Genomic DNA, 27,119 nt, shown 5'->3' with positions numbered 1-27,119 from the left:
CTGTGAAGACGGAGAGATGATCAGATCACCTCTTAGCCTTTGTCACATGAACATCACTGACATACAATGTCAACTGTGGGACCTTGTACAGAAAGGTGTGTTTCTTTATAAATCATGGCCAATCAATTGAATTGGCCACAGGTGGACTCCAGTCAAGTTGTAGAGACATCTCAAGGATGATCAAAGGAAATGGGATGTACCTGAGCCCCCCAAGCCCTCTCCCTCCCACACATCTCCCTACTCTCAAATGTTGTGTTTGTGTGCTTCCCCTTCTCTCCCCATCTTGTCTTCCGCGCCCTCTTTTTATATATTTTGTTTGTCTGGTTGATTTGTTTGTGAAATAAATGTTAGCTCTTTCACGAGCCTCGATTCAGCATACAAAAAAAACAACAAAAAAAAAAAACAACAACAACAAAAAAAAACAACAATGTTTCACTCACTGAATGTTTCACTCACTGAATGTTTCACTCACTGAATGTTTCGCTCCCTGATTGTGACCAATGCAAGAACCAACAGCAGGTAAACAAAGGGTGAACTCCCTTTACCGATATCATTAAACTACGCCCATTTTCGATGAAACGTTTGCTTGTGACGTGACATTTATATACGGCAACACCTGTTGTCATGAAACCTGGAGTACCGGCGTACCTTCCGCTTGCTTTTCACGTAATACAGGTGAGGATTTGTAAGATTTAATTTGAAGTCAAGACGTCTGATTAACAATTAGCATTCGTAAATACAACAGAAATTATTAATTATAGACAAAAGCTTTTGGCCTTGTGACCTGCTGAATCGTAATTGTAAAATCGTTTAGAATACCGAGAGCAACTCGTACCTGACTCGGTGGTGTAATGGTTCGAGCGTCTACTCTATGGGTGGGATGTCGGCCGTTGGAATCCCGACCAAGTCATACCAAAGACTTAAAAAGTGCATCTATGGTAGGTAGTACGTGTGGTATATATGGACATGCAAACGTTCCCATTTTACTGTGAGTTTTTCCGTGACTATTACCGTTTTCTGGGTCATCAAGTCGCCCGACGTCACGGTCATGCATCAAGGTGAATTTTGATAGGTAACTAGAACGGCACTCGGTATGGAGAGCGCACACCTCTGCCAGGCTCAACACTTTACGTTTTGTATTCCACTTATAGGCCGGATCTGGATTCGGACCTGAACCAAAATCGAATCGATTCGTTCTTGTCACACACTCAATCGATCCACCAAGTTGGGTCCGAATCCGTCCATGACTTTTTGAGATATTTTGTTCACAGACAGACAGACAAACAGGCAGAGACACAAACAGCCAAACAGACAGACAGACAGGGGTAGACAGGCAGACAGGGGTGAAAACATAACCTCCATCCACTTTCGATGGCGCAGGTAATGAATGGATGACAATGGAATTTGTACAGGTGCAGTAATTGCAACGTGCTGATTCCTTCCGTTGTTCAGCATTTAAAAACGATCGCCCATGTCCATGGACTTTGGACAAACAACCATTAGTTGGTAATAATGACGCAGGCTTTGATGGTCTAAATGGGCTACTCGATGGTACAATGGCTGACAGGTGTGTACACTCACCTCTGAGCTGTCGAGCCAAGGTTCGAATCCTGACATGTTGGCGTTTCACAGGCAGGGTAATTCATCAATGTGTGTGACGTCCCTCGGATGAACGTTAAACCGGGAGTCCCATCTGTCGGCATTAGTCGGTGTCCTTCGCGAAGGGTCGGCGAGCTATCGCCGGCATCCTGAACAAACTAAAAATGCCTGCGCTAAATACTGTGGGGGAGGCAATGGCAAACCACGAATGTCACAAATGTCTGGACCTCTTCTCTGAGATTTTGGAGAATCCTTTGTTGTAGGCCTTGATATCTCAAAAGCTTTTGACAGAGTTTGGCATCGGGGTCTGATATCCTAGCTCCCTCTTTCGGCTTTCCTCCTTCACTCTGCTCTCTCATATCGAGCTTTCTCTCCGACCGCTCTATCTCTGTAATTGTCCATGGCTCAACATCTCCCTCCTTCCCTATCAACAGCGGTGTTCCTCAGGGTTCTGTTCTGTCTCCAACACTCTTCCTTCTTTTTATCAATGACCTTCTTTCTTCTACAAATAACCAAATGCACTCATATGCTGATGATTCAACGTTGCATTCCTCCATGTTTTTCCCATCTGCCCCATCTTCCCTCAATCGATCTGCATCTCGTTTTATCACAACAACCTCTTTAAATTCGGATTTGGACAAGATTTCCCAGTGGGGCAAATGTAATCAGGTTAAATTTAATGCTTCTAAAACTCAATTTCTTCCCATACGTCTCTCCAAAACTCCTCTCAACTCTCCAATCTCCTTTGAAAGTTCCACAATTACACCATGTGATATAATAAACCTACTAGGTATTACCCTAACTTCAAATCTATCCTGGAATCCACACATTACACAAATAGCTAAATCTGCCTCGAAGAAACTGGGAGTCCTGTTCAGATGTCGAAGATTCTTCTCCTCTCAACAGTTGCTTCAACTATATAAAGGATTGATTCGTCCTTGTATAGAGATCTGCTCTCACATCTGGGGAGGTTATAGTTCCACATACTTACTGGACAGAATTGAATCCAAAGTAATTCGACTTATCAACTCTCCCAATTAAATGTGACCTGAAAACCTGACACGCTCAAATTACGTTGCTCAAAAAGACTAACCCTTGATTATGGTACATTAGAATCAGGATGCCCTCCTCTTGCGTCGAAGTTCATTGTGACGGCGAGATAACTCGTATTATTACCTCCGCCACTTAAGGTGGATGGAGGTTATGTTTTCACCCCTATCTGTCTGTCTGCTTGTCTGTCTGTTTGTTTGTCTGTCTGTGGACAAGATATCTCAAAAAGTTGTCGAGTGATTCGGACGAAATTTGGCAGAGATATAGAGTATGTTGCAAGGACAGAAAAATTAGATTTTGGTGAAGATCCGGATTCGGATCCGGCTAGTATAATTTTTTAAATGATTCTTCACCATTGGGTGAAAGGGCCTAAATCGATACATAGCAGGATATCTCAAAAAGTTGTCGAGTGATTCGGACGAAATTTGGCAGAGATATAGAGTATGGTGCAAGGATGAAATGATTAGATTTTGGTGAAGATCCGGATTCGGATCCGGCTAGTATAATTTTTTTTAATGATTCTTCACCATTGGGAGAAAGGGCCAAAATCGATTCATAGCAGGATATCTCAAAAAGTTGTGGACGGATTTGGACGAAACCTGGTGGACATGTTGGGTGTCTGACACGGACTACCAGATTCGATTTTGGTGAAGATCTGAATATGGATTCAGAAACAAGAATTATTTAATTTTCAAGGGAATCTTCACCATTGAGTGAAAGAGCTAAAACCGATACATGGCAGAATATCTCAGAAAGTTATGGACAGATTTGGACAAAACGTGGTGCACAGGTTGTGTGTGTGACAACAACGAATCGATTCGACTTTGATGAAGATCTGAATATGGATCCAGTTACAAGAATTATTTAATTTTTAAGTGATCCTTCACGATTGAGAGATCGGACGAAAAACGATATATAACATGATAATTAAAAAAGTTGTGGACGAGTTATGAAAAAACTTGGTGGACGAGTTGGTTAGATGACAAGACCAAGCCGATTAGATTTTGGTTCAGGTCCGAATCCAGATCCGGCCTATCAGTGGGATACAAAACATAAACTGTTCAGCCTGGTGGAGGTACGCGCTCTACTGAGTGCCGTTCTAGTTATTATTACCCTGCGCTCGCGAAGCGAAAAGCGAGGTTAAGCATTCCTTTACGTACGTATGATTGACAAGAGATTTTCACCATAGTAGGGCCTCCTCCTGTAGAATATTTTAATGAATATTATGACGTCATAGGTCACGTGGTACAGGCGCCATCTTGGGAAAATGTCGCACCTCTAAATCTCTGAAACCACTCTATGGAAAAAATTGAAACATGGCTCATTGTAAATTACTCCATATGTGGAATAGATGTTGTTAACGATGACGTCATTGGTGCCATATTTATGACGTCATTATTCGACAGGGACAACGCTTAGTCTGATCAATTTGAAATTGATTGAGCATGATCTATGCAACAATTATTTAGAGAATATAAATTTATGATGTCATCAATCACGTGGTCTGGCAGCCATATTGGATCAAAAAAAAGAAACGTTCAAAAACGGAAGAGTTAGTTCACACCAAGTTGACTGTGCAGGGTAAGTTTTCTATGAATACCATCTAGTTTTGATGATGATTTTATTATGACTATTACAACTTAAATCATCTTTTTCCAATGCCTGTGTAGTTTTGAAGCCATTTATCCATAAACCAATACCAATGTATTTAAAGCATCTTTTTATTCTCCACCTTATGTTTATAGATTCCAGTGAAACATTTTTATGAAAGAATATGACACCTGGACAAACCGGTTTGAGAGTTCCTGATGAGACTTCTAGAGCTGGAAATCTCATGTCGATGAGGGTCATTATCCTGCTTGTGATCTGCAGTGCATTGTGTTTCACCTACGGTCTGTTCACACCTTTATCGTCCTCTCCGAATATAAGTAAGAGATGCTTGCAGTGGCGCTCATCACTATTTAAAAGTAGGGGGGACCTTATCTGGAAATTTATTTCGAAGTGGCTATGAGAAGATGATTATGTTTTTTGTCATTTTCATGAATTTGATAAAATCGCATAAATAGTTACCAATTTTAAATCTGATATCAAACTTCAAATTGAATTGATGATATATCAGGAAGTCGGAAGACGAGTGATGTAGGCATTTTACAGGCATTTTAAGGCCATTTTCCCTGCAAGAGCGGGGGTTAGCCTTGCGGTCCCCATGACAATGTTCTCCATTTTGCCCTATTTTCGGCATCTCCCCTTGTTAACCCCCTTGCCCGCATTTCTTCTTCGACCACCTTCAGCCAAGTCTTTCTCGGCCTTCCCCGTCCTCTACTTCCTTCTATATTCATTCCCATCACTCTTTTCAACCAGTCACTTTCATCCTTCCTCAACACATGACCAAACCATCTCAACCTGTTTCTCTTCACAGCATCCATCACAGGCTCTATTCCCATCATCTTTCGCAATTCATCATTTGTCTTCCTCTCTCTCAACGATACTCCACACATCCACCGAACCATTCGCATTTCCACCCTTTCCAGCCTTCGTTGCTGCTCTACGTTCATTACCCATGTCTCACTCCCATAAATCATAACACTTCTCACACATGCAGCATGCACCTTTCCCTTCAGCTTCAATGACACTCCCCTCCTCGTCAGCACGCCACTCAGTTCCCGAAACTTCTTCCATGCACATCTCACTCGAGCAACCGTTGCCGAGTCTGATCCACATTCTCCATTCAGCATGTCTCCAAGGTAACAAAATGTTTTCACACCTTCCAGCTTCACGCCGTCTCCAAGATCCAACTCAACATTTCCTCCATCTGCAGCTCCCTCTGTGCACACCTTACACTTGAATGTAGCTGCCACACTGGTTAATGACCCTCTCAAACCACGACATTTTTGATGAACCCACTCAGCGCACATTGTTCATTGAATGGAATTCACTCCAACACCCTTCCTGCACACAGCACACGGCCACGTCCCAGTTTTTTCCACCTCACCACATGCTTTACCACTTGCCATCACCTTCGTTTTTCCGATATTCACCTTCAGACCTTTTGTCTCCATACACTCCTTCCACTTGTTCATCTTCTCCTTCAGTCCATCCATACTTTCTGCAATCAACACCAGATCATCTGCATACAACAACTCCCACGGCAAACCCTCCTTTACATTCTGAGCCAGCACCTCCATCACAGCTACAAATAGTAGTGGACTTAGTACCGACCCCTGATGCACTCCCACCTTCACCTCAAACTCACCACTGTTCCCGTCCTTCGTCCTTACAGCTATGCGCGCTCTTTTGTACATTTTTTTTTCTTCTTTTTTTGTATACTGAATCGAGGCTCGTGAAAGAGCTAACATTTATTTCACAAACAAATCAACCAAACAAAATATACAAAAAGAGGGAGCGGAAGACAAGATGGGGAGAGAAGGGGAAGCACACAACCACAACATTTGAGAGCAGGGAGAAGTGTGGGAGAGAGAGGGCTTGGGGGCAGGAGGCGTGGGAAGGGGAGGGGGGGGGGAGGGGTATAAAACACAAGGGGACCATCACTGCTCTGATCAACCATTCCTCCACTCCTAACTTCCTCAATGCCCATGTCACTACTTCACGTGGAACCCTATCGAATGCTTTCTCCAGATCAACAAACCCAAGAAACAACTTCTTCCTCTTCTCCATATACTTCTCCTGCAACTGCCTCACGATAAAAAACGCGTCTGTCGTTCCTCTTCCTGGCATAAATCCAAACTGCATTTCGTCAATCTTCACTTTCTTCCTTATCCTCCTCTCCAACACCCTTTCCAATACCTTCATTCCATGCTTCAATAACTTTATCGCTCGATACGAGCCACACTCCAGAGGGTCACCTTTCCCCTTGTATAGAGGGACGAAGGCACTCAGTTCCCAATCCACTGGAATGCGGCCTTCTTTCACCACCAGATTACAGATCTCTGTCATTCTCTTCACACCCCAATTTCCCGCTGCCTTCAACATATCTCCCACAACTCCCGTCGACCCTCCCGCTTTTCTACTCTTCATTGCTTTTATTGCTTCCTCAACTTCCTTCTCGGTTATCTTCTCTGCCGGTCCGAAAACTGGGTTACTCTCTATGTTGCCATCCCATTCATTCTCTGCAATCAACAGTATTTCCATATATCTCTTCCATCTTCCTTTAATTCCATCTGAGTCCACAACGATTTGTCCCACTTCATCCTTCAAGCAACTCACCCCCATCACATCACACCTCTCTTTCGCTTCTGCTTTGCAATCCTGAATACCGCTCTCTGACCCTTTTCCGTATCCAAGCGTTCTCCGAACATTTTCCTACATCCCTCCTGCGCCTTTGCTACCTCTTTCTTTGCAGCCTTCTTGGCTGCCTTATAACTTTCATGCTCTGCCTTTTCTGCCCCCATACCCTTCGCCTTCTGCCACTCCTTGAACTTCTTCCTCTTCTCGTCAATCTTCTTTCCAACTTAATCATCCCACCACCATGTTTCCGAGTGCCTCGGTGGTCCTTTTGTCCATCCACATACCTCACCAACGGCTCCCAACAGACTATCTTTCATTGACATCCAACCACTTTCAAGCTCAACCACATCATCCTCCACCATACTCAGCCTCTCTTTTAATGCTTCCCTCACTGTCACCTCTTTCAACCTCCACACCTTCATTCTCAGTTGGTACTTCACCCGCCGAGTTCTCCTCGTACCTTTCACCCTTATGTCGCAGACAACCAAGTGGTGCTGTGAAACAGCCTCCTCCCCCGGGATCACATTTGTGTCACGGAGGTGCCCCCTATCTCGCCTACACACCAGCAGGTAGTCAACGGTTGTCGTCGACCCACCTGACATGTACGTAACAAGCTTATTATCCTCTTTCTGGAACTGAGTATTACAAATCAACAAATCAGATGTAGGGATGACACAATTCTTCACAAAAGAAAATCTACCAAGATGCAAACTCGTTAACTTATGAAAGTACCGACCAGTCAGTCTGTGGAGGATTTCGCATCAAATAACACTTATTAACCCTTTGTGTGCTGCGTCATTTTTTTCAAAGTGTTCATTTAACCCTTGGATGCAGTGATTGGGCCTCAGAGGCCCACACGGTTTTTTTTGTTGCAAAAACTATGCTGTACAATATTTTTTTTTTTGGAATGAGCCTCATTTTCACCAACTTTGATGTTGTTACACAAAATTCAGTGACATTAAAAAAAAAAAATCATTCAGGCTCGGGGGGAAATCTTCATTCTTCACTTAAAACCTGGAAATCTGACAAGAATGCAGGCCTGGGGCCTCGAGGCCCCGCATATATGTTGTTGTACTACTATGCTATATCATTATTTTCTTGATATGAGCCTCATTTTATGCTCCTATAACCTGGTTGCAAATAATTCAGTGACAAAAATATATAAATTTCATTCAGGTTAGTGGGAACATTTGTGTGGCCTCCGAGGCCCAATGGCTGCATTGGTGTAGGTTTTTTGACAGTTGCGGACATATACATTCCAAATAAAAAGATTAGTGAATCATATTTTTTGAGCAAATACTCGTCCATGAGCCTCAACTTTTTAGAGAAAAAAAATTGAAAAACCAAGAACCAAAAAAAATTTGTAAAAAAGAAAAAAAAGAAAAAAGATTCATTACTTGTATGGGATTCTTCCAACTAATAGGATCAATGATTCGCATTTTCTGAGCAAATACACATCCATGAGCATCGACTTGGATTGAAAAAGGATATGAAAGAAAAAAAATCTATAAAAAATATAAATTTAAAAAAACATTACACGAATACATCCGTTGGGCCTCCGAGGCCCAATGGCTGCGTTTATGTAGGATTTTTTACGCCTGCATCTAAGAGTTAAAAATCATATATTTTTTGTCGTTAAAAAAAAAAGTTTCATCTTGTCTCAAATCTGAGAGAAGCAAGCAAATGGTTAAACATTTGGACAGCTTCACTGATATAAATAATTGACAGAACAAAAATAACCTGTTTGTAATTCTTCTTTTCAGAGTAACTCAAAATTGCGTTAATCTCAGCACCTTGTTCAAACGCGAATCGACTGCATTTTAGAGTGGGAAGGTCCATGAGACCTCAAATTGTCATACTTTGAAACAATTACACGAAAAGCAGGTGTAACTTCATATTTACAAATTGCGCAATGAAGCATCAAGAGGGGTGGGCGGGACAACGACTGTCAATCAGCCTGATGGGAGCGGGACAGCAAGATACATTTGACATATGTATTATTTATAATTATGCCAACTCCTGTCCCATCAGAAAACCAGTTGGACACCTTGGAGACCAGATAGGAACAATGAATGGAGCCATATACAGACATACAGTACCTAAGAAGACTCAAAGCTGTAATCGAAGCCAAAGACGCTTCTATGAAGTATTTACTCAGGGTTGAATACCTCATTAACTCCGCCACCAATGGTGGATGGAGGTTGTTTTCACCCCTGTCTGTTTGTTTGTGAACAAAATATCTCAAAAAGTTGTGGACGTATTTGGACGAAACTTGGTGGACAGGTTGTGTGCCCGACAAGGTCTTATTGCTTCGATTTTGGTGAAGATCTGAATATGGATTCGGATATAATAATTATTTAATTTATTAAGTGATTCTTCACCCTTGAGAGAAAGGGCTAAAACCGACATAAAGCAGGATATCTCAAAAAGATATGGATGGATTTGGCCGAAACTTGGTGGACAGGTTGTGTGTGTGTGTGTGACAAGGAAGAATTCCTTCAAATTTGGTGAAGAATTGAAGCCGGATCAGATAAAAAAATTTCAGTTTTTCTTCTCCATTGAGAGATAGGGTAAAAACGATATATAGCATGATATCTCAGAGATACAGACGGATTCAGACGAAACCTTGTGGACAAGTTGTCTATATGACAAGGACAAGTTGATTTGATTTTGTTCAAGATCAGAATGTGGATCCGGATCAAAAGTTTTGAATTTTTTACAATGATTCTTCATCGTTGTACGATAGGGTTAAAAACTATACATAGCAGGATATCTCAAAAATTTATGGATGGATTTGGACGAAACTTGTTGGATAGGTTGTGTGTGTGACAAGAGAGAATCAATTCAATTTCGGTGAAGATTCGGATCCGGCTAAACCAAGCCCATTCTTCTGTTACGACGTGTGGTGAGGCAAGCGTAGCGACCTGAGCCAAGCTTATATATATATAAGCGGATTAGGATGTTAATTTTACCGAGCAGAGGTATAACCGCGGCCGAACAGTTCTTCCCCGATTCACCCGATTTACCCAAACGTTGGCCGTATCGCGCCACCGCTATTCAATCAGGGAAAAGACAAAGACGACGGATGTGAAGAAAAGGAATAAGAAGACGAGAAAAGGGCTGAAAATACTACTAAATTTATTTACTATTTACAGGCTCAAAATAACCAAGGAGAAGGAAAGATAAGAAAATAATATACAGAAGCTTTTAGAGACACAGGGAAAATACTAGCTTATACTGACTTCATTATCTACCCAGGACAGAACAAACAAAGACGACTCACACGGGGAATGATGATAGGAATTGGCTGGAAGGAGGTGTGTGGCTGGAGGGGGAGGACGGCACGGAGCTGGCTGGAGCTTGATCCCGCACGGGACGTCGGGCTGGACCTCGACGGCCGCTGATGCCACCGAGCCTGTCTTGTGCGCGGGATCACGGGTCGGAGCTGCTTGGTGGAGCCGACGCGCTGGTGGGGGGTTTGGCGTGACGGGTTCTCTCCTCTCTCTTTCTTGGTCCAACCACTCTTTCTCCACCGACAACTCAACGCAACCACTCAACGCAACCACTGACCACCCCTGATGACCAACTCAGCTCTGACCAAAACCACACAACTCAGCTCTTGTCATGGACCTCTCTACGTGCTCAGCTCAGCCTTTTAGCTCATCTCTTGGACTCATCTCTTGTCTCAGTAAAAGCGCATCTCATAAAAGCTCATCTGCTGACGACCCAGCTCTTGTCTCCTGTGGGGGCGTCCCGCCGCGGGTTATACAGGCCCCTCCCCTCAACCTTTTCGAACCTCCCCCAAACGTTCTCTCTCCGCCCTCTCAAGCCAAACCCCTTGTTCATGGTTGGTCGAGTGGGGCTGGCTCACTCCTCCCCTCTCTGACGAGGTGCGGACCCGCCTTTCTTCCCCAACCCTGCCTCGTGGCCAATGGTGGTTGAAGAAAACCGCCCAAAATGCAGTTGGCCATTGAAATGAAATGAAAGGGGATCTACTCTTATTTCACTTGGTGCAATGGAGTATTTAAATTAATGGGAGACACAGCCTTACCCTAAGACACATAATAAGGAAATAAACTACTGAACAGGGGTATTATCGGGTCCTGCAATGTGGTGTTTCATGGAATAACTACCGAGACGCCCTTTGACCTTTACACTACGGAGGTATTTACAAGGGTCATGACATTTACAAAGGGTGATCTTTACAACAATTTACACTTCAACAACAACAACAAAAAAACCATTCTCATATCCACAACACTGCACCCTCCTCCTCTTAGACACGTCCCGGGCCTACAACTTAAATTTAGTGTGACACGTAGGTGTAGTTCCCTCTACTTTTAACCTGACCCTGAGTGCGACAGTTTTAAAACATAAATAAATGTGTCCCGCTGCTCCATTGCACCCTGGCTAACAGACTTACGCCCACAGGTAACCGAATTGCGGAATGGTCTTCAAACTACACACTGACGGTGGGGAGCATTATTTACAATTGACGCTACTTTTATTTACAAAACGTAACCCAGGACCTGTAATTGTTCTTTCTGGGGGGGGGAGACAGTCTGCTCTGCATCGACGCACCATGAAAACACCCAAAAACGCACCAATACACCCCCAAGCACCAATCGGTGCAGTCATCACTGTTCATCAATGTTCATGAATAAAAATAAAATCAACAACCCCTAACCCTGCAGGTGATCTCTTGCTCTTCAGCTCCCTCTGCTGGCTATTATTATTTCTTCCAGTTGTTGTCATTTTCCTTTGCTGGCGGCCTATTTGTATTAAAACGAAATGCACCCAACGTGTCCATTTTTATTTATTTTATTTATGGCCCACAGGGCCGACTACGTGTGGTTCACCTGTGGGGCATCGGTGCCCTGTGGCCAAGGTCCGCCAGCAAGATTTCGGGCCTTCATGGCCGGTTCCAGCAGAGGGGCCATGCCCCAACCCATGGGGTCCATAAGTGGTGCTCGGCCACAGATATGTGGTCCATCATGTGGTGCATCGATGCAGACAGCTGGTTCTGGGAGTTCCGGGAGCACAATGGCGGACTCACGCACACTCCCCTCGGTGCCCAATGGCGCACAGGTCATGTGGGAGACAAAAGGGGGAAGACAAATGAGCGAGGGGTAAGGTCACAAGGGTACACATCAATAAGGCAATGCAAGGCGAAATGCGTATGGAGGGCGAAGTGAGAAAGCTCGTCCCTACCGTACGTCACCCCCCTGTCCCCTACACTACCCTTGCCCTTACCCCATATGTACAAAATCTACACATTACAAATTCGTCGCTACTGTCACGTCTCCCCATATTTCCCATACGAAATTCGTCTCCACAATCCCTCTAGCCAAAACTTGCCATCACTCAAATTCATCATCAACCCTCACAAGGAGGGAGAGATGGAACATAAAGCACAATGTCACACCCACGTCATGATGCGTCTCACAATCCAAAATATTTGCACATAAAAAATAATCAAAACATGGTATGGTGTGGAGGTACGTCATCTCAGGTGAGTGGATGCAGATGGTGCGAGGAGACTTCAATCCTAACTATCTTCTAAATGACTTTAACACACTTTACACTACCCGGGGTCTTTCCCTGCCAATCCATTGGTCAACTTACACTATGGGTTCTAAAAACCAATTCCCATTGACCAAACTGTGGTGCTTCTCAATTTGGGGTCTCACTCCCCCGATTCATCTCCCGGTGCCCTTGCACAATTTCTGGGCTGTGACGTGTAGCTCTCCCAGCAGGTCTACCCACCTGCACACCTCCACCACTGTAGTTGCCACCCGAGCTTACCTGCTCCTTACCTAACCTATCTAACTGGGGAAGGCCCCTCCTGGCTCTGTCACCCCTTGGTGCCCTCTGGCACTGGGCTACCCGGGTCCGTCCTCCGGATCCTTGGGCCCCATCCACAACTACCGGCTCCCAGAGCCCACCTGCGGCCTCACCTGGCCGACATCCTCACAGTGGTGGAGTGCGCAAACCAACTACACACACTAACAGGCTACACGCCCAGCCATTTCCACAACACTAATGCACCCATCCAAACATCATTCTTTCACCCGCACCACAGATGCCAATATCCAACCACAATTTACCTGTACCCTCTACCTAACACTTACACTACCCGCCCCAGGTATTCGTGATGGGGGTCCACTCTTCCCCCATTCACACCTTCGCACCATCCACTCCACTCCTTAGTTTCCACCATACTCACTCCACGACCATCCATTCCAATACTCCATATATTCCACACTCCATGTATTTCACACAACTGTTGGTGCACACCTGTGCACTCACACCTGGTGCCACCTGCACCCTCCTCCTCTTCCTGGACCAGTTGGTCAACACAACACACATCACCATCACCATCACTCAAACACTGCTCCATACACCTGTTCAGTTGCACACCTGTGCAATCACACCTGGTCACCATACACTTTTCACAATACACTTCTAAATACACCTCCAACACTCACACGGCATCATCTGAACTACCTGTTGCCCTGCTAACTTAGTGCTCCCCGTCTTCCCTTTAAACTAAGCACATACCACGTCATTATCATCCACTAATCTACCTGCGTCCCCACTACAGGTATCCTTGTCACTAACTAATCTTAACGTTACCTAATGTCATCTTCGCTAGATCCCTACACACGATATATCCTAACCCACCCGGGCTAGTTTTCACTGCCATACACCCCATAAAACTAGTGCTCCTTTGCCCCCCCTGTGAGGGATGGTGGATTGGCCATCCCATCACATGGGGCATCTCTTACTATAAATTTTGCTCGTCCAATTTCCACAAATCAAAAATTTTCCAATTCCTGCCAATTCTATTCACTTTTCTAAATTTCGAATCAAAACACTATCAGTATCATCACCATCATCACAGTCCGCTATATCCTAGCCTCGGTGCGTCATGACTTCATTAAACTCGGCTTCGCAAAGCCGAGCAATGAACGCGGGTGGTTTGGTCGCCTGCAGGTTGAATCCGTCCGGCTTTCGGTTCAAGGGAGGTGGTTTTGGTCGGCCCGAGATTCCACGCACCATCTCGGCGTGGCACCTTGCGGTCCCGGGCCCGATGGCTCAATCTCCCCCGGTCGGAACCCCGTCCCCACGAGGGGGCACCGTTCCGCTTCCTCCCACTCGCCCTTGAACCGTACCGGTCGCCTCGCCCGCCAAGGCCCGGACTCGACCGTGTGGGGCGGGGCCAAGCCCGAATCGGCAACGACGCTTCGAAGAGAAACGACGCAGCTTCGATCCGCGCCGGGCCTCGCATCCAACAAATCACACCGCGCCCCGAGTGCTCGCATCGGCTATCCGTTGCCCTAAACGCTAACCCGGTTACCGTCGATGCTTCACTTGCATACTTGCATACTCACACGCATACGCTACCCCTTTCACCCTCACCGAGGTCGGTGCGTCAACGCCGTCCGTACATTCCACCAACGCTCTCCCTGTTACACACCACACCTCTCGCGCACACTCGCCGTTCGCACACCTCGGTCCACACCTCTCCTCCGTTACGTCCTCCGTAACACTCACCATGGGCGTGCACTCTGGCATCCATCCACTAACGCGCTCACATGGGCTCTCCCACACCCGCGCTACCACCAACTCAGGTGTGCTTCCTCGCACACCCTCAACCATTCCAAGCGTGCATTCTCGCACCCGCTCCACCACCAACTCACTCCTCGCGTCACACTCCGTACACCCCGACGTGCATTCTCGCTCGCACTTGGTTTCACTCCCACACTTTATAACACACCCACTCGCCAACGCACACTTTTTCCTCACACGCGTGCCATTTTTACTCACACGGGACCCTTCACCAACACCCGGGTGCTTCCTTGATCCCAATCGCGCGACAATTCTCTTGTCGTTAAACATCCTCCTGCAAAATCTACCCGCACAATACACAGCACGACTCACCTGGGGGATTCCCTTCTCCACGCGCACCTGCAAACTCTTTATTTGGTTAGTGAGCACATCCTCATGATTTGAGCAGGGACTTTGTACATATTCCATCACCTCCTCCCGCCGCGAGTGGTTTTCTAAGTCCCCGGTCTCTTCAATTTCAATGCCCACTTCCACTTTTTCTTTACTCACCTCGACGACCGTTGGCTTTAATAAAATTCCCTCTACCTCATCGGTCGCCGGCTTTTCCAAACCCCGTGTCGCGATTTCTACCCCCGTCATTGTACCCGTGCTTTCCTCCGCTTCGCTCAACCAGCGCTTCTCGACCCGCGTTACCTCGTCGTGCACCCCTGGGACCCTTTCGCCCAACTTGCGGTCTCTGTCCCTCTGCTCCCTTTCCTCCCTATCGGCCCTCATTACGTTTATCATTTTGTCCATAAGGGCCCCCATTTGCAGGAAAAAAAGGTTCGAATCCACCAGCGGCGCTGCTACGGTCGCGGGCGCGGTCGCCGTGGCCATGTGCGAGGCGCCATTTTGCGCGCCCGTAACCTCATGCGCGAGAGCGCCATTTTGTGCGCCTGATACCCCCTCAACCATATTGCCAATGTTCTCCTCCTCTCTTTCATCCACATACATTTCCCCGAGGTCCTGGGTCGATTCTACCCCGTCTATCTTTCCCACCGGCATCCCGTCGCCTTGACCAGCCATGGCGCGATTTCAAAATTCGGGTTTTTCTTTAAAAACAAAACAATTTCCAGCAGCTTGTAATTTTGAGCGCGTTAAGCGCGCTTCGGGTCCGATCCCACACTTCTGACACCAATTTGTTACTGTAATAACACAATTGGTGTCCAAAATTTGGGCTAAATAAATTTAGTCCCAGGTTCGAATCCCAACTCCTGACTACCAATTGTTACGGTCCGCGGATTAGGATGTTATTTTTACCGAGCGGAGGTATAACCGCGGCCGAACAGTTCTTCCCCGATTCACCCGATTTACCCAAACGTTGGCCGTATCGCGCCACCGCTATTCAATCGGGGAAAAGACAAAGACGACGGATGTGAAGAAAAGGAATAAGAAGACGAGAAAAGGGTTGAAAATACTACTAAATTTATTTACTATTTACAGGCTCAAAATAACCAAGGAGAAGGAAAGATAAGAAAATAATATACAGAAGCTTTTAGAGACACAGGGAAAATACTAGCTTATACTGACTTATTTATCTACCCAGGACAGAACAAACAAAGACGACTCACACGGGGAATGATGATAGGAATTGGCTGGAAGGAGGTGTGTGGCTGGAGGGGGAGGACGGCACGGAGCTGGCTGGAGCTTGATCCCGCACGGGACGTCGGGCTGGACCTCGACGGCCGCTGATGCCACCGAGCCTGTCGTGTGCGCGGGATCACGGGTCGGAGCTGCTTGGTGGAGCCGACGCGCTGGTGGGGGGTTTGGCGTGACGGGTTCTCTCCTCTCTCTTTCTTGGTCCAACCACTCTTTCTCCACCGACAACTCAACGCAACCACTCAACGCAACCACTGACCACCCCTGACGACCAACTCAGCTCTGACCAAAACCACACAACTCAGCTCTCGTCATGGACCTCTCTACGCGCTCAGCTCAGCCTTTTAGCTCATCTCTTGGACTCATCTCTTGTCTCAGTAAAAGCGCATCTCATAAAAGCTCATCTGCTGACGACCCAGCTCTTGTCTCCTGTGGGGGCGTCCCGCCGCGGGTTATATAGGCCCCTCCCCTCAACCTTTTCGAACCTCCCCCAAACGTTCTCTCTCCGCCCTCTCAAGCCAAACCCCTTGTTCATGGTTGGTCGAGTGGGGCTGGCTCACTCCTCCCCTCTCTGACGAGGTGGGGACCCGCCTTTCTTCCCCAACCCTGCCTCGTGGCCAATGGTGGTTGAAGAAAACCGCCCAAAATGCAGTTGGCCATTGAAATGAAATGAAAGGGGATCTACTCTTATTTCACTTGGTGCAATGGAGTATTTAAATTAATGGGAGACACAGCCTTACCCTAAGACACATAATAAGGAAATAAACTACTGAACAGGGGTATTATCGGGTCCTGCAATGTGGTGTTTCATGGAATAACTACCGAGACGCCCTTTGACCTTTACACTACGGAGGTATTTACAAGGGTCATGACATTTACAAAGGGTGATCTTTACAACAATTTACACTACAACAACAACAAAAAAAAAACCATTCTCATATCCACAACAATATATATATATATATATATATATATATATATATATATATATATATATATATATATATATATATATATATATATATATATATATATATATTGTCCTGTGGACGACTCTATTAAGACAGAGCGTCCACGGATGGCTAATCGAGCTTACTTTGTGGCGTGATCTAAATCAATGGCGGATCATACGTGAGACGGAGGGTTTGGGGAGGATGCCGACTTACCTTCATGCACGCAGGCGTCTTCAACCTGAAAATCAATAAATCAAACCAACAACGGAGTTGCTGTAAAAAAAAAATACGCAGGTTTATTGCCGGACTCCGAGAACAAAGAAACGCGCCGGTAAATAACTAAACCCCTTTAATGGAGCGTTCCCACACTGACTTCGACCTTCGACTACACACAGATGGGGAGGATAAATAAAGCAATCGTCGTGTTCGGGTGTGGTGCGTCTTATCTTTGTCTGGATGCAGTGTCCGTCAGGAATCGTTGGCTTCTGAGCTTGTCGGCCGACCACAGCTCCGGCTGGCACGAACTGCTCAGGCGTTGGCATGAACACCGGCCTCACTTCACAGTCCGTCCCATGCTACACAGCCCAGCACTCGCACGCAGGCACCAGGAGAGGATGATCGTCGGCGCCCCACCGTCTTTGCAACGTCCACCAAGCGAAAGTCCAAATGGGAACGAAAAGGCAAGAAGGGAAGAGGTCCAAATGGGAGAGAAGGGGAGAGAGGTCCGGGCAGGATGAATCCAAAAACGAGAAACTCCATATGTCGGTGGGCGAGTTGTTTTATCGCTCGTCATCCCACGTCCGCTCCCTCCCTCTGCCAATCAGTGCGTCGCTGCTTTGTGGCCTTTCGCGCCTTCCTCACGTCCCTGCGCTTCTCCCCCAATGAGCGCACCACCCGTCGGTAGTGTTTCGTGTCCTCCGCACTGACCGGTCGAGCGTCCCACGCTCCCGGTGCCACGTCATCATGTGGCTTCTCATTGTCGGTGGCCAATCAGTGCAGCACGTCCTTCATTTTCCCTACTCTCCAATCAGCGACCTTCTTCCAACTCGCCCCTCCCCCCTGTCAATCACGAGTTCTCCGGGGCATGGCTCTCGGCCTGCCTGTTGGTTGTTTGCTCATCATGCCGGCGTTGTGCGCGGCCGCTTCCGGTCTGTTCGTCCGTAAGTCATTGTGGCGGCGGGGAAATTTAATTAATGGCTTGGCGCATAAGCTAGTAACACCAAATGTAACATCACAGTGACATCATGGTCCTCCACAGCCAGCCCCAACATCTTAGCAAGCCACAACCCATAGTCGGCTTAGTAAACTTCCCTCCAGGACCAAGGAACTCAAAACAACATTCTGTGTTCATCCATTCCCAAAGACACAGACTGCCTCCCCAAAGAGAAACTATACTAAGTTGACAGGGCAGGATAAGCCTCATTCGGAAAGAATGTTTTGCTAACGCCAAGTATGGGATATTGTGTCAACAGTTTCTCAAAGTCAGACAACCAGCCGCCAGGGAAATCGGCCACGGTGTCCAACAACATGGAACACTGCTCCCCCCGTCAGGATAGAGACTTGATGAAATTGAAATCCCATATATATATATAATTATATATATATAAAGGAGGAGGAGGGGAGGGGGAAGAGGAGGGGAGGGGAACGGGGGGAGGGGGGAGGGGGGAGGGGAAGGGGGAGGGGGAGGGCAAGGGGGGAGGGGGGAGGGGCCCTTCTTCCCCCGGGCACCCCCACACCCTCCCCTCCTCCCCTTCCCCTCACCCCTCCACCCCTTCCCCCTCCCCCTCCCCCCTGTTCCCCTCCCCTCCTCTTCCCCCTCCCCCTCCCCCATCCCCCCATTCCCCTCCCCTCCTCTTCCCCCTCCCCTCCTCCTCCCCTCCTCCTCCCCCGCCCGGCAATGCCGGGTACTTCTGCTAGTATATATATATATATATATACAGTCACGTGCAAAAAGTAAGTACACCCCATGTAAAGTTTTGACTTTTTCAACATATTTCAAAATAAAGCTATTTGATCTTGATTTCAACAATATTGATAGATAAAGGTGATATAATATAACAAATATCATGAAACATTTACATTTTGTAGTACATTGTATAATTTAAATAAACATTAAGGCAAATTTTGCATGTGGAAAAAGTAAGTACACCCTTGGCTCTAATAGGTGGTATTGCCCCTTTGGCAGAAACAACCTCAAGTAGGCGTTTCTTATAACTGTCTACCAGTCTCTTTTTTTTCTTTTCTTTTTTTTAATACAAGATCGAGGCTCGTGAAAGAGCGAACATTAATCACACAGAAAGACAAACCGACACATAAAACATATAACATAGGGAGCGGTAGACAAGATGGGGAGAGAGGGGGAAGGACACAAACACAACATTTGAGAGCAGGGACCGAGAGACATGGAGACATCGAGAGATATGTGAGGGAGAGGGCTTTGGGGGGGGGGGCATGGGAAGGGAGGGGGCATGGGAAGAGGGGGGGTGGGAGAGGTATAAAATATATGGACACTGCCAGGACTTCCAGGAAATAAGTTGGAATTTCAAACAAGGTGGATCTGGGGTGAATTAATGGGGATAGAAAAGATCAAGGTTTTGGATGGGGGAAGATAAGAGATGGTGGTGAACAGCTGTTTTAAAGACCTGGAGGGAGGAGTGGGATTGAAGGGAGTGAGGGAGTTTGTTCCAGAGGCGGGAGAAAAGAGGAATGGAAGAGTGAAGGTGAGCAGACAGCCGAGATTTCGGCAGTTTAACAATCAGAGGGTTGGTGGCAGATCTTGTGTGACCTGTAGGAATATTTGGGGGACAGAGCACAGAGAGAGCTGGGGGTGCAAGGCCGGAGAGGAGTCGGAAGAAGACAGAAAGACCACCTACCTGCCTGCGGTGAGTGAGTGAAAGGCCCTCAGAGATAGCTTCATCGCAGGAGATTCCAATGATTCTGAAAGCTTTGGTTTCAACAGCGTGAAGCCGAGCTAGGTGTGAGGCAGGAGCACCGGCCCATAGGGAGAATAGTATTCCATTGAGCTGTGGATGAAAGCCTTGTATGTGGTGAGGAGCTCAGGTGTGCCGAGGAAGGACTTCGCACGACGGAGGATGCCCAGTCGGCGACTGGCTTTAGAGGCCAGCTTGGAAATGTGGTTTTCCCAAGAAAGATCATGGCAGATAGTGAGACCCAAAAGCTTGAGCGACAGAACTTCTTGGAGAGGATTGTTGAGAAAGTAGATGGGAGGGTTGTCCAGTCGATCTTTTCGGAGAGACATAGTAAGAGTGTGAGATTTGTCAGGATTGAAAGACATGTTCCACTTGTTTGACCAGTCTGTGATTTTGTCCAAGTCTTCAGAGAGTGAGGAGGCTGCAGACTGCCGATCTGAGGGAAGAGGCATGGAGCGGCAGAGAGTGGAGTCATCAGCAAAGAGATAGAGAGGATTTTCCAGAGAGTCAGAGAGATCATTGATAAAGACCAGAAAAAGCACAGGGCCCAGAACACTGCCTTGGGGAACTCCAGCCTGAACAGGAAGGGGAGATGAGAGAAATCCATTCAGGGCCACACGTTGACTACGACCAGAGAGGAAGTCCGCAAGCCATGCATGGAGATTTCCATGGATACCATAGGAGGAGAGTTTGGTGAGCAGAGCTCGGTGCCAGACTGTATCGAAGGCACGTGATATGTCAAGGGAGACGGCTCTGATTTCCTGTTTGGCATTGAGGACCTCCATCCATTGTTGAGACAGCAGAAGCAGCATGTCCAGAGTAGAGTGACCTGGTCTGAAACCAAATTGATGATCAGAGATCAAGCCATTGGAGAAGAGGAAAGATTTCATATCCGAGGCAATGATGGATTCCATGACTTTGCTGATAATTGGGAGCAGGCTGATTGGTCTGTAGTTGCAAGGATCTGTTTTTGCACCTTTTTTGTGTAAAGCGGTAATGTTTGCTGATTTCCAGGATGCTGGCAGATGACCTTGAGCAAAAGAGAGGGTGAAAAGAACAGAGCGATGGTGAGATAGAGTGGCAGAGCAGGATTTTAGGACCCGTGGGCTGATGCCATCTGGTCCAGTTGCAGAATCAGAGTCAAGGTTAGACAAAAACTCCTCCACCTTGTCAGGAGAGAAGGACACAGAGTCCAGGAGCAGTTAGGTTCGACTGGGAAAGGTGGGAACAGAGAGAGATGGGTTTGGGACTAAAGATTTTGAGGCAAACACAGAGTTGAGGCATTCGGCTTTGTCACGTGCGATGTCAACTGTGTGGCCATTTGAGGTAAGGGAGGGGATGGAGGGGGAACAAACACCAGAAACGGATTTGACCAGACGCCACCAGGATTTGGAGGAAGGAGACAGGTTTGAGAGTTCATTTTTCAGTGTGGAGAGATAGTGCTTCCTGGCACTCCTGAGGGTAGACAAACATTTGTTCCGAGCTTGGTGGAAGGAACTGAGATTGCCTTCAGTTGGATTAGCCTTCTGTTACATATTTATGTGAATGTATGTGAATTACCATTCAGGTCTTTGCTTATCCGTGTGTAGTATATTAAGTTGTTGTGTAGTTGTTGTGGTTGGAGGGTCAGGAGCCCTTCTGAGGGAGTGGCCGGAAACGGAAGTGACCGGAAACGGAAGAGAAAAAGACACGAGGAAAAAAGGACGAGTATTATTCTTCCTCGCCCCGCTCCGACCAAAAGGCGGGATCGACCTTGCGCTGCATGGAAAAGCGGCGTTCCGAAGCCTGTCTGGCGAGAGGAATCACCGGGACGTGTACCTGCCAGGTGGAGACGTCAAGTGACGTGGGGCCGTGCATCGACCCCGCGTCTGGTATCGTTCGCGGCACCGTCTAAACAGACGCGTGCGGGTCGCACGTTGGGGCCTAACGCGCCTTGCAAGCGGCGTGGGGTTTGGCTTGCTCTACCGTACCCGCTCCGCGTGGCCACGAGGGGCTGCAGCCACGGTGCCTGGTACGATACCTGCCCGGTGGAGAAACGTCCACCCGGGGTTCGTTCAACCGCCCGAGTGCGGAGACGCCGACCAGTATCTTGGTCAGGAGGGGCCCAGAGACATTGTGAGGAGCAGAGACCGAAAGGGGGTGTGAGTACTCACCGGGACACACATATATAAGATGGCCATCTTACTCATAGGGAATTGATTGTGGCTGGGAAATATTGTTGATGGTTGTGTATTGTTGATTGCTCGGGGAAAATCTCCGTGGTTGTGTCATTGGAATTGTATGGTATCATTACCATTGGAAATATATCCTTGAACATCAGTTGTCTCCTGGGTGAAATTCATATGGATTGCGTGGCGAAAGCGCATATATAGTACAGCTTGCTGGCGGAGTTCCTCTCACGGTCCGGGGGTCACCGAGACCAGGTATTCACCGAAGGGACCACGTAACACTTCCAAGAGGCAAAGGCAAGTTGTTTCAGGGCAACTGCCTCACCACAAGATTCAGTGTACCATGGACGGGAGGAAGGGTGAGACAACTGAAGACGAGATGGGATAAATCTGTGCATGAGAGAGAGCAGTTTGCTTTGGAAGAATTCCCAGGAAGAATTGATGTCAGAGGCAGAGGAGATGGGAGACCAATCCAGACGATTGATGGCTGCTTGAAGACCGTCCCAGTCGGCCTGAGTGAAATGCCAGACTCGTCGACGCTGAGGAGGCTCTCTGAGAATGGCCAGAGAGATGTCCACTTTGACAAGCACATGATCAGAAGAACCGATTGGAGCAGAAGAAGAGCAGCAGACATTAGCAGGGAAGTTTGTCATAACCAAGTCTAGAAGAGAAGATACTCCATTGGCTGCGATCCGGGTCGGGAAATTGACAGATTGTGTCAATCCCATTGAGTCACAGACGTCCTTTGCTGAAGTGCCATGACTGGTGAGAGAGGAACCCACACCCAACCAGCTGGCATGATGACAGTTGAAGTCACCACATATGAGGAAGAGAGAGTTGGGATGAGTGGATAGAAGTTGGTCCATGTTGTCAGACAGTGAAATGTAAATGGAGTCATCACTGTTTGGAGGACGGTACAGAACACATATGAACAAAAGGTGGGAGCGGAGAGGAAGCCGTAGCCAGAGGTACTCCTGGGGGTGAGGAGGAGAGAGGGCAGTGCAAGGAGAGTGAGGAAGAGAGTTTTTGATAAAGATAGCCACCCCACCACCAGGACGAGGCTCAGGTCTATCATACCGGAGGAGGGAGTAACCAGGAAGAGATATTAAGGAATCAGAGACATCTTGAAGGAGGAAAGTTTCTGTTAAGCAGATCAAGTCTGGATTGTCAGAAGCAACCTGTATGGAGAGATCGGTCAGGTTTGAGCGAAGGCCCCGGATGTTTGAGGTCCATACCGTTAACGAAGAGAGAGGGGGAGCATCGGGTACAGGACAGGGGAGGGGAGGAGTAGGATAAGATGAAGGATGAGAGGGGAGGTAGGAAGAGCAGTTGGTAGTGTGTCAGAGATTACAGAAGAGTTCCAAGAAAGGGAAGGATGAGGAGGATGAAAGGTTTGATGGTGAAGGGATGAGGCACAGTGAGGGGTTCTTTGAGGGGGGGCAGAGGAAAGTAGAAGGTTGGGGGGGGGGTGGAAGCATGAGATAGAAGGGAGACGAAGTGGGGAGGAGGCAGCTTTGAGGAGGAGGGGGGAGGAGGGAGAATTGGAGAGGAATGGTATGGGGGGAGATTCGACTCTCGACTCTGACATCGACTGGGCCAAATTTTTGCCCACTCCTCCATGCAGAATTCTTTCAGCTGTGCGATGTTTGAGGGATTTCTTGCCTGCACAGCTCGTTTCAAATCCCCCCACAACATCTCGATGGAATTTAGATCCGGGCTTTGACTTGGCCATTCCAGAATCCTCCATTTCTTTTTTTCAGCTATTCCTTGGTGGATTTACTGGTATGTTTAGGGTCATTGTCATGTTGCAAGTTCCACCTTCGGTTGAGCTTCAACTTTCCCACAGATGGCCTCACATTATCCTCAAGCACCCTCTGGTACAATGAAGAATTCATCGTGGATTCTATGAGGGTGAGCTTCCCAGGCCCTGATGCAGCAAAGCTGCCCCAAACCATAATATTTCCACCACCATGCTTTACATTTGGTATCAGGTTCTTGTGGTAAAATGCTGTCTTTGGTTTTCGCCAAACATGTCTTCTGGTACTGTGGCCAAATAGCTCTACCTTTGACTCATCTGTCCAGAGCACATTGTTCCAGAAGTGCTGGTTTTTGCCTTGTTGTTCATTGGCAAACTTTAGTCTTGCCCTGATGTTCTTTCTGGACAGCAAAGGTTCCTCCTGGCACACCTCCCAAGTAGATCAAATTTGTGCAGCCTCTTTCTAATGGTAGACTCGTGCACTTTGACATCAACAGTGGCAAGAGCTACCTGTAGGTCCCGTGATGAAATTCTGTGGTTCTTAGAGACTTCTTTCAGCATCTTGCGGTCTGCTCTTGGCCTGAACTTGCCGGGGCGGCCTGGCCTGAACAAGTTGGCAGTTGTTTGGAATCTTCTCCACTTGTAGATGATCTTCCAGACAGTCGAATGATTGATTTCAAATTGTTTGGAGATCTTTTAAAATCCCTTCCCAGACTCGTAGGCATCTATAACCTTATTTATGAAGGCCTCAGAGAGCTCTTTTGATCTCGGCATGGTGACGACGCAAACTTCAACAACAAAGAGCAAACCAAACTAAATGTCTGAGGTTTAAATAAGACAGGTTCCTCCAAGATCCTCTCTAACGATGTTCTAAGCATTTGCACCTGAGCTAGTGCACCTGATTATAATTTTAGGTATTTGAAGTGGTGATAAATGTAGGGGTGTACTTACTTTTTCCACATGCGAAATTTGCATTTATGTTTATTTAAATTATACAATGGACTACAAAATGTAAATGTTTCATGATATTTGTTATATTATATCACCTTTATCTCTCAATATTGTTGAAATGAAGATCAAATAGCTGTATGTTGAAATATGTTGAAAAAGTCAAAACTTTACATGGGGTGTACCTACTTTTTCACGTGACTGCATATATATTGTTGCGGTTTTGTAATAAAGGTTAATTTCCCCTCCTAGTTAGTTACACTACAACATGTAGCCTCGTTTAAGTTCAGTTATTTCTTAGTAAATGTAAGCGTAGACCTTTCCTGTGTTAGTTTTGCGTTGAGTAGGATAATGAAAATTAGGTGTCCTTATGGTGCTTTGGGTTGGTATTGGCGCCGAAATACCACGCGGCAGGCCTGAACAAGTCGACCGAGGCCGAAGGAAGGCGGAGGAGGAGCCATCGGTAAGCACGAGCTGCAAATCGGGGCTCGAGGGGAGTGACTTACCACTGCGGCAAAAGGCGGGGTTTGGAACATTCGAGTCGGGCTAGGGCGGTGCGACATAACCCTGCTCAGAGCCCCCCACCAGAGTTGAGATGAGAGAAGGTGAGCGTTCAAGTTGAGATGAGAGAAAGTGAGTCCTGGTTCAGTTCGGGGTTTTGAGATGAGTTGGAGTTCGGAGTTGAGAACGCGCGTGAGATTGCGTCGTATCGAGTCATACGGTATGAACTGAATAACCCCGTTGTACACGAACTTGCCCTGCTCCCCACGCTCTGCGCAGTATTAATCGTGCACTGTAAAGAGAGACCCGCGCCGGGCCACAGACGCGCGATATTTCCTACTGCCTGCCTTTGCCTGATACGTGCCGCGAGGATTTTCCCTCCTGCCTGCCTTCGCCGGGATACGTGCTGTGACCGGCAGAGGGCCACGCCGTGTGAGCTGTTCCTGGAGCGACCGAAGCTGGCGCGTTCGGCGCGCGAACATTCTTCCTCCATCTCCCCGTGTGTGTAAGTGGGCCCATTGTCTGGGGGATTAGTATAAGACTGCTTAAGTTCTGCCCTGTGTCCCTGTCCTTCTACCAATCATTGTAACTCGTGTAAATAAATTCTGTTATTACCTTCGCAAAAGCGGAAGGTTATGTTTTGATTTCTTCTGATTCGACCGTTTTGTCAATTCCATCATTGGCCTCGCATGGTACGAATTAGATCGCTCTAATCGGGTTCTATAGAAAGGTAACAGCCCGAGTCATGTGGTACGCATTCCGCTCGGGTGTACTCAATCACGCGTGGTTCATGCGAGACTCGATCCCTGCTTCCGCTGCGGCGTGGGTACTGAAGGTACGTGTGAAATTGTCCCAAAACCCTTTTCCACGTCTGCCCGGAAGTGGCGACTCGGTCTCGCGGTTTCGAAGACCCAAGGAGAAAAAGGGGCTTAATCTCCCCTTTGTAACGGGAACGGGCTTCGAAGATCTGCAACAATATATATATATATATATATACATATATATATATATATACATATATATATATATATACATATATATATATATATACATATATATATATATATATACATATATATATATATATATATATATACATATATATATACATATATATATATATATATACATATATATATATATATATACATATATATATATATATACATATATATATATATATACATATATATATATATATACATATATATATATATATACATATATATATATATATATACATATATATATATATATACATATATATATATATATACATATATATATACATATACATATATATATATATATATATATATACATATATATATATATACATATATATATATATATACATATATATATATATATACATATATATATATATATACATATATATATACATATATATATATATACATATATATATATATATATACATATATATATACATATATATATATATATATACATATATATATATATATACATATATATATATATATATACATATATATATATATATACATATATATATATATATACATATATATATATATATACATATATATATATATATACATATATATATACATACATATATATATATATATACATATATATATATATATATATATATATATATATATATATATATATATATATATATATATATATATATATATACATATACATATATATATATACATATATATATATACATATATATATATATATATATACATATACATATATATAT

General features: G+C 46.0%; 1 protein-coding gene across 8 annotated transcripts in view; it reads left to right on the top strand.

The window, feature by feature from the left end:
• The first annotated feature begins 562 nt into the window (after positions 1-562).
• Positions 563-27,119, top strand: part of LOC137426520 (galactoside alpha-(1,2)-fucosyltransferase 2-like) — a 73,941-nt gene continuing 47,384 nt past the window's right edge. For 2 of the 8 annotated variants that reach the window (XR_010984331.2, XM_068115110.2), the window contains exons 1-2: positions 4,456-4,577; positions 7,375-7,496. Coding sequence is in view for 2 of the 8 variants with exons in the window: in XM_068115108.2 (XP_067971209.2) it covers positions 4,424-4,577 (154 nt within the window). In the remaining 6 variants the exon portion in view is untranslated. Of the gene's footprint in view, positions 676-4,394; positions 4,578-7,374; positions 7,497-25,273; positions 25,465-25,639; positions 25,866-27,119 lie in introns of those variants that run through there. The other 6 variants (XM_068115112.2, XM_078779382.1, XM_078779380.1 and 3 more) reach the window with 6 other exon arrangements.

The sequence above is a fragment of the Myxine glutinosa genome, chromosome 5 (genome assembly GCF_964187855.1).
Source record: "Myxine glutinosa chromosome 5, kmMyxGlut1.1, whole genome shotgun sequence".
In the NCBI taxonomy this organism is placed as follows: Eukaryota; Metazoa; Chordata; class Myxini; order Myxiniformes; family Myxinidae; genus Myxine; species Myxine glutinosa.
The sequence above is the reverse complement of the archived record's forward strand: the minus strand, read 5'-3'. Positions and strand labels throughout refer to the sequence as shown.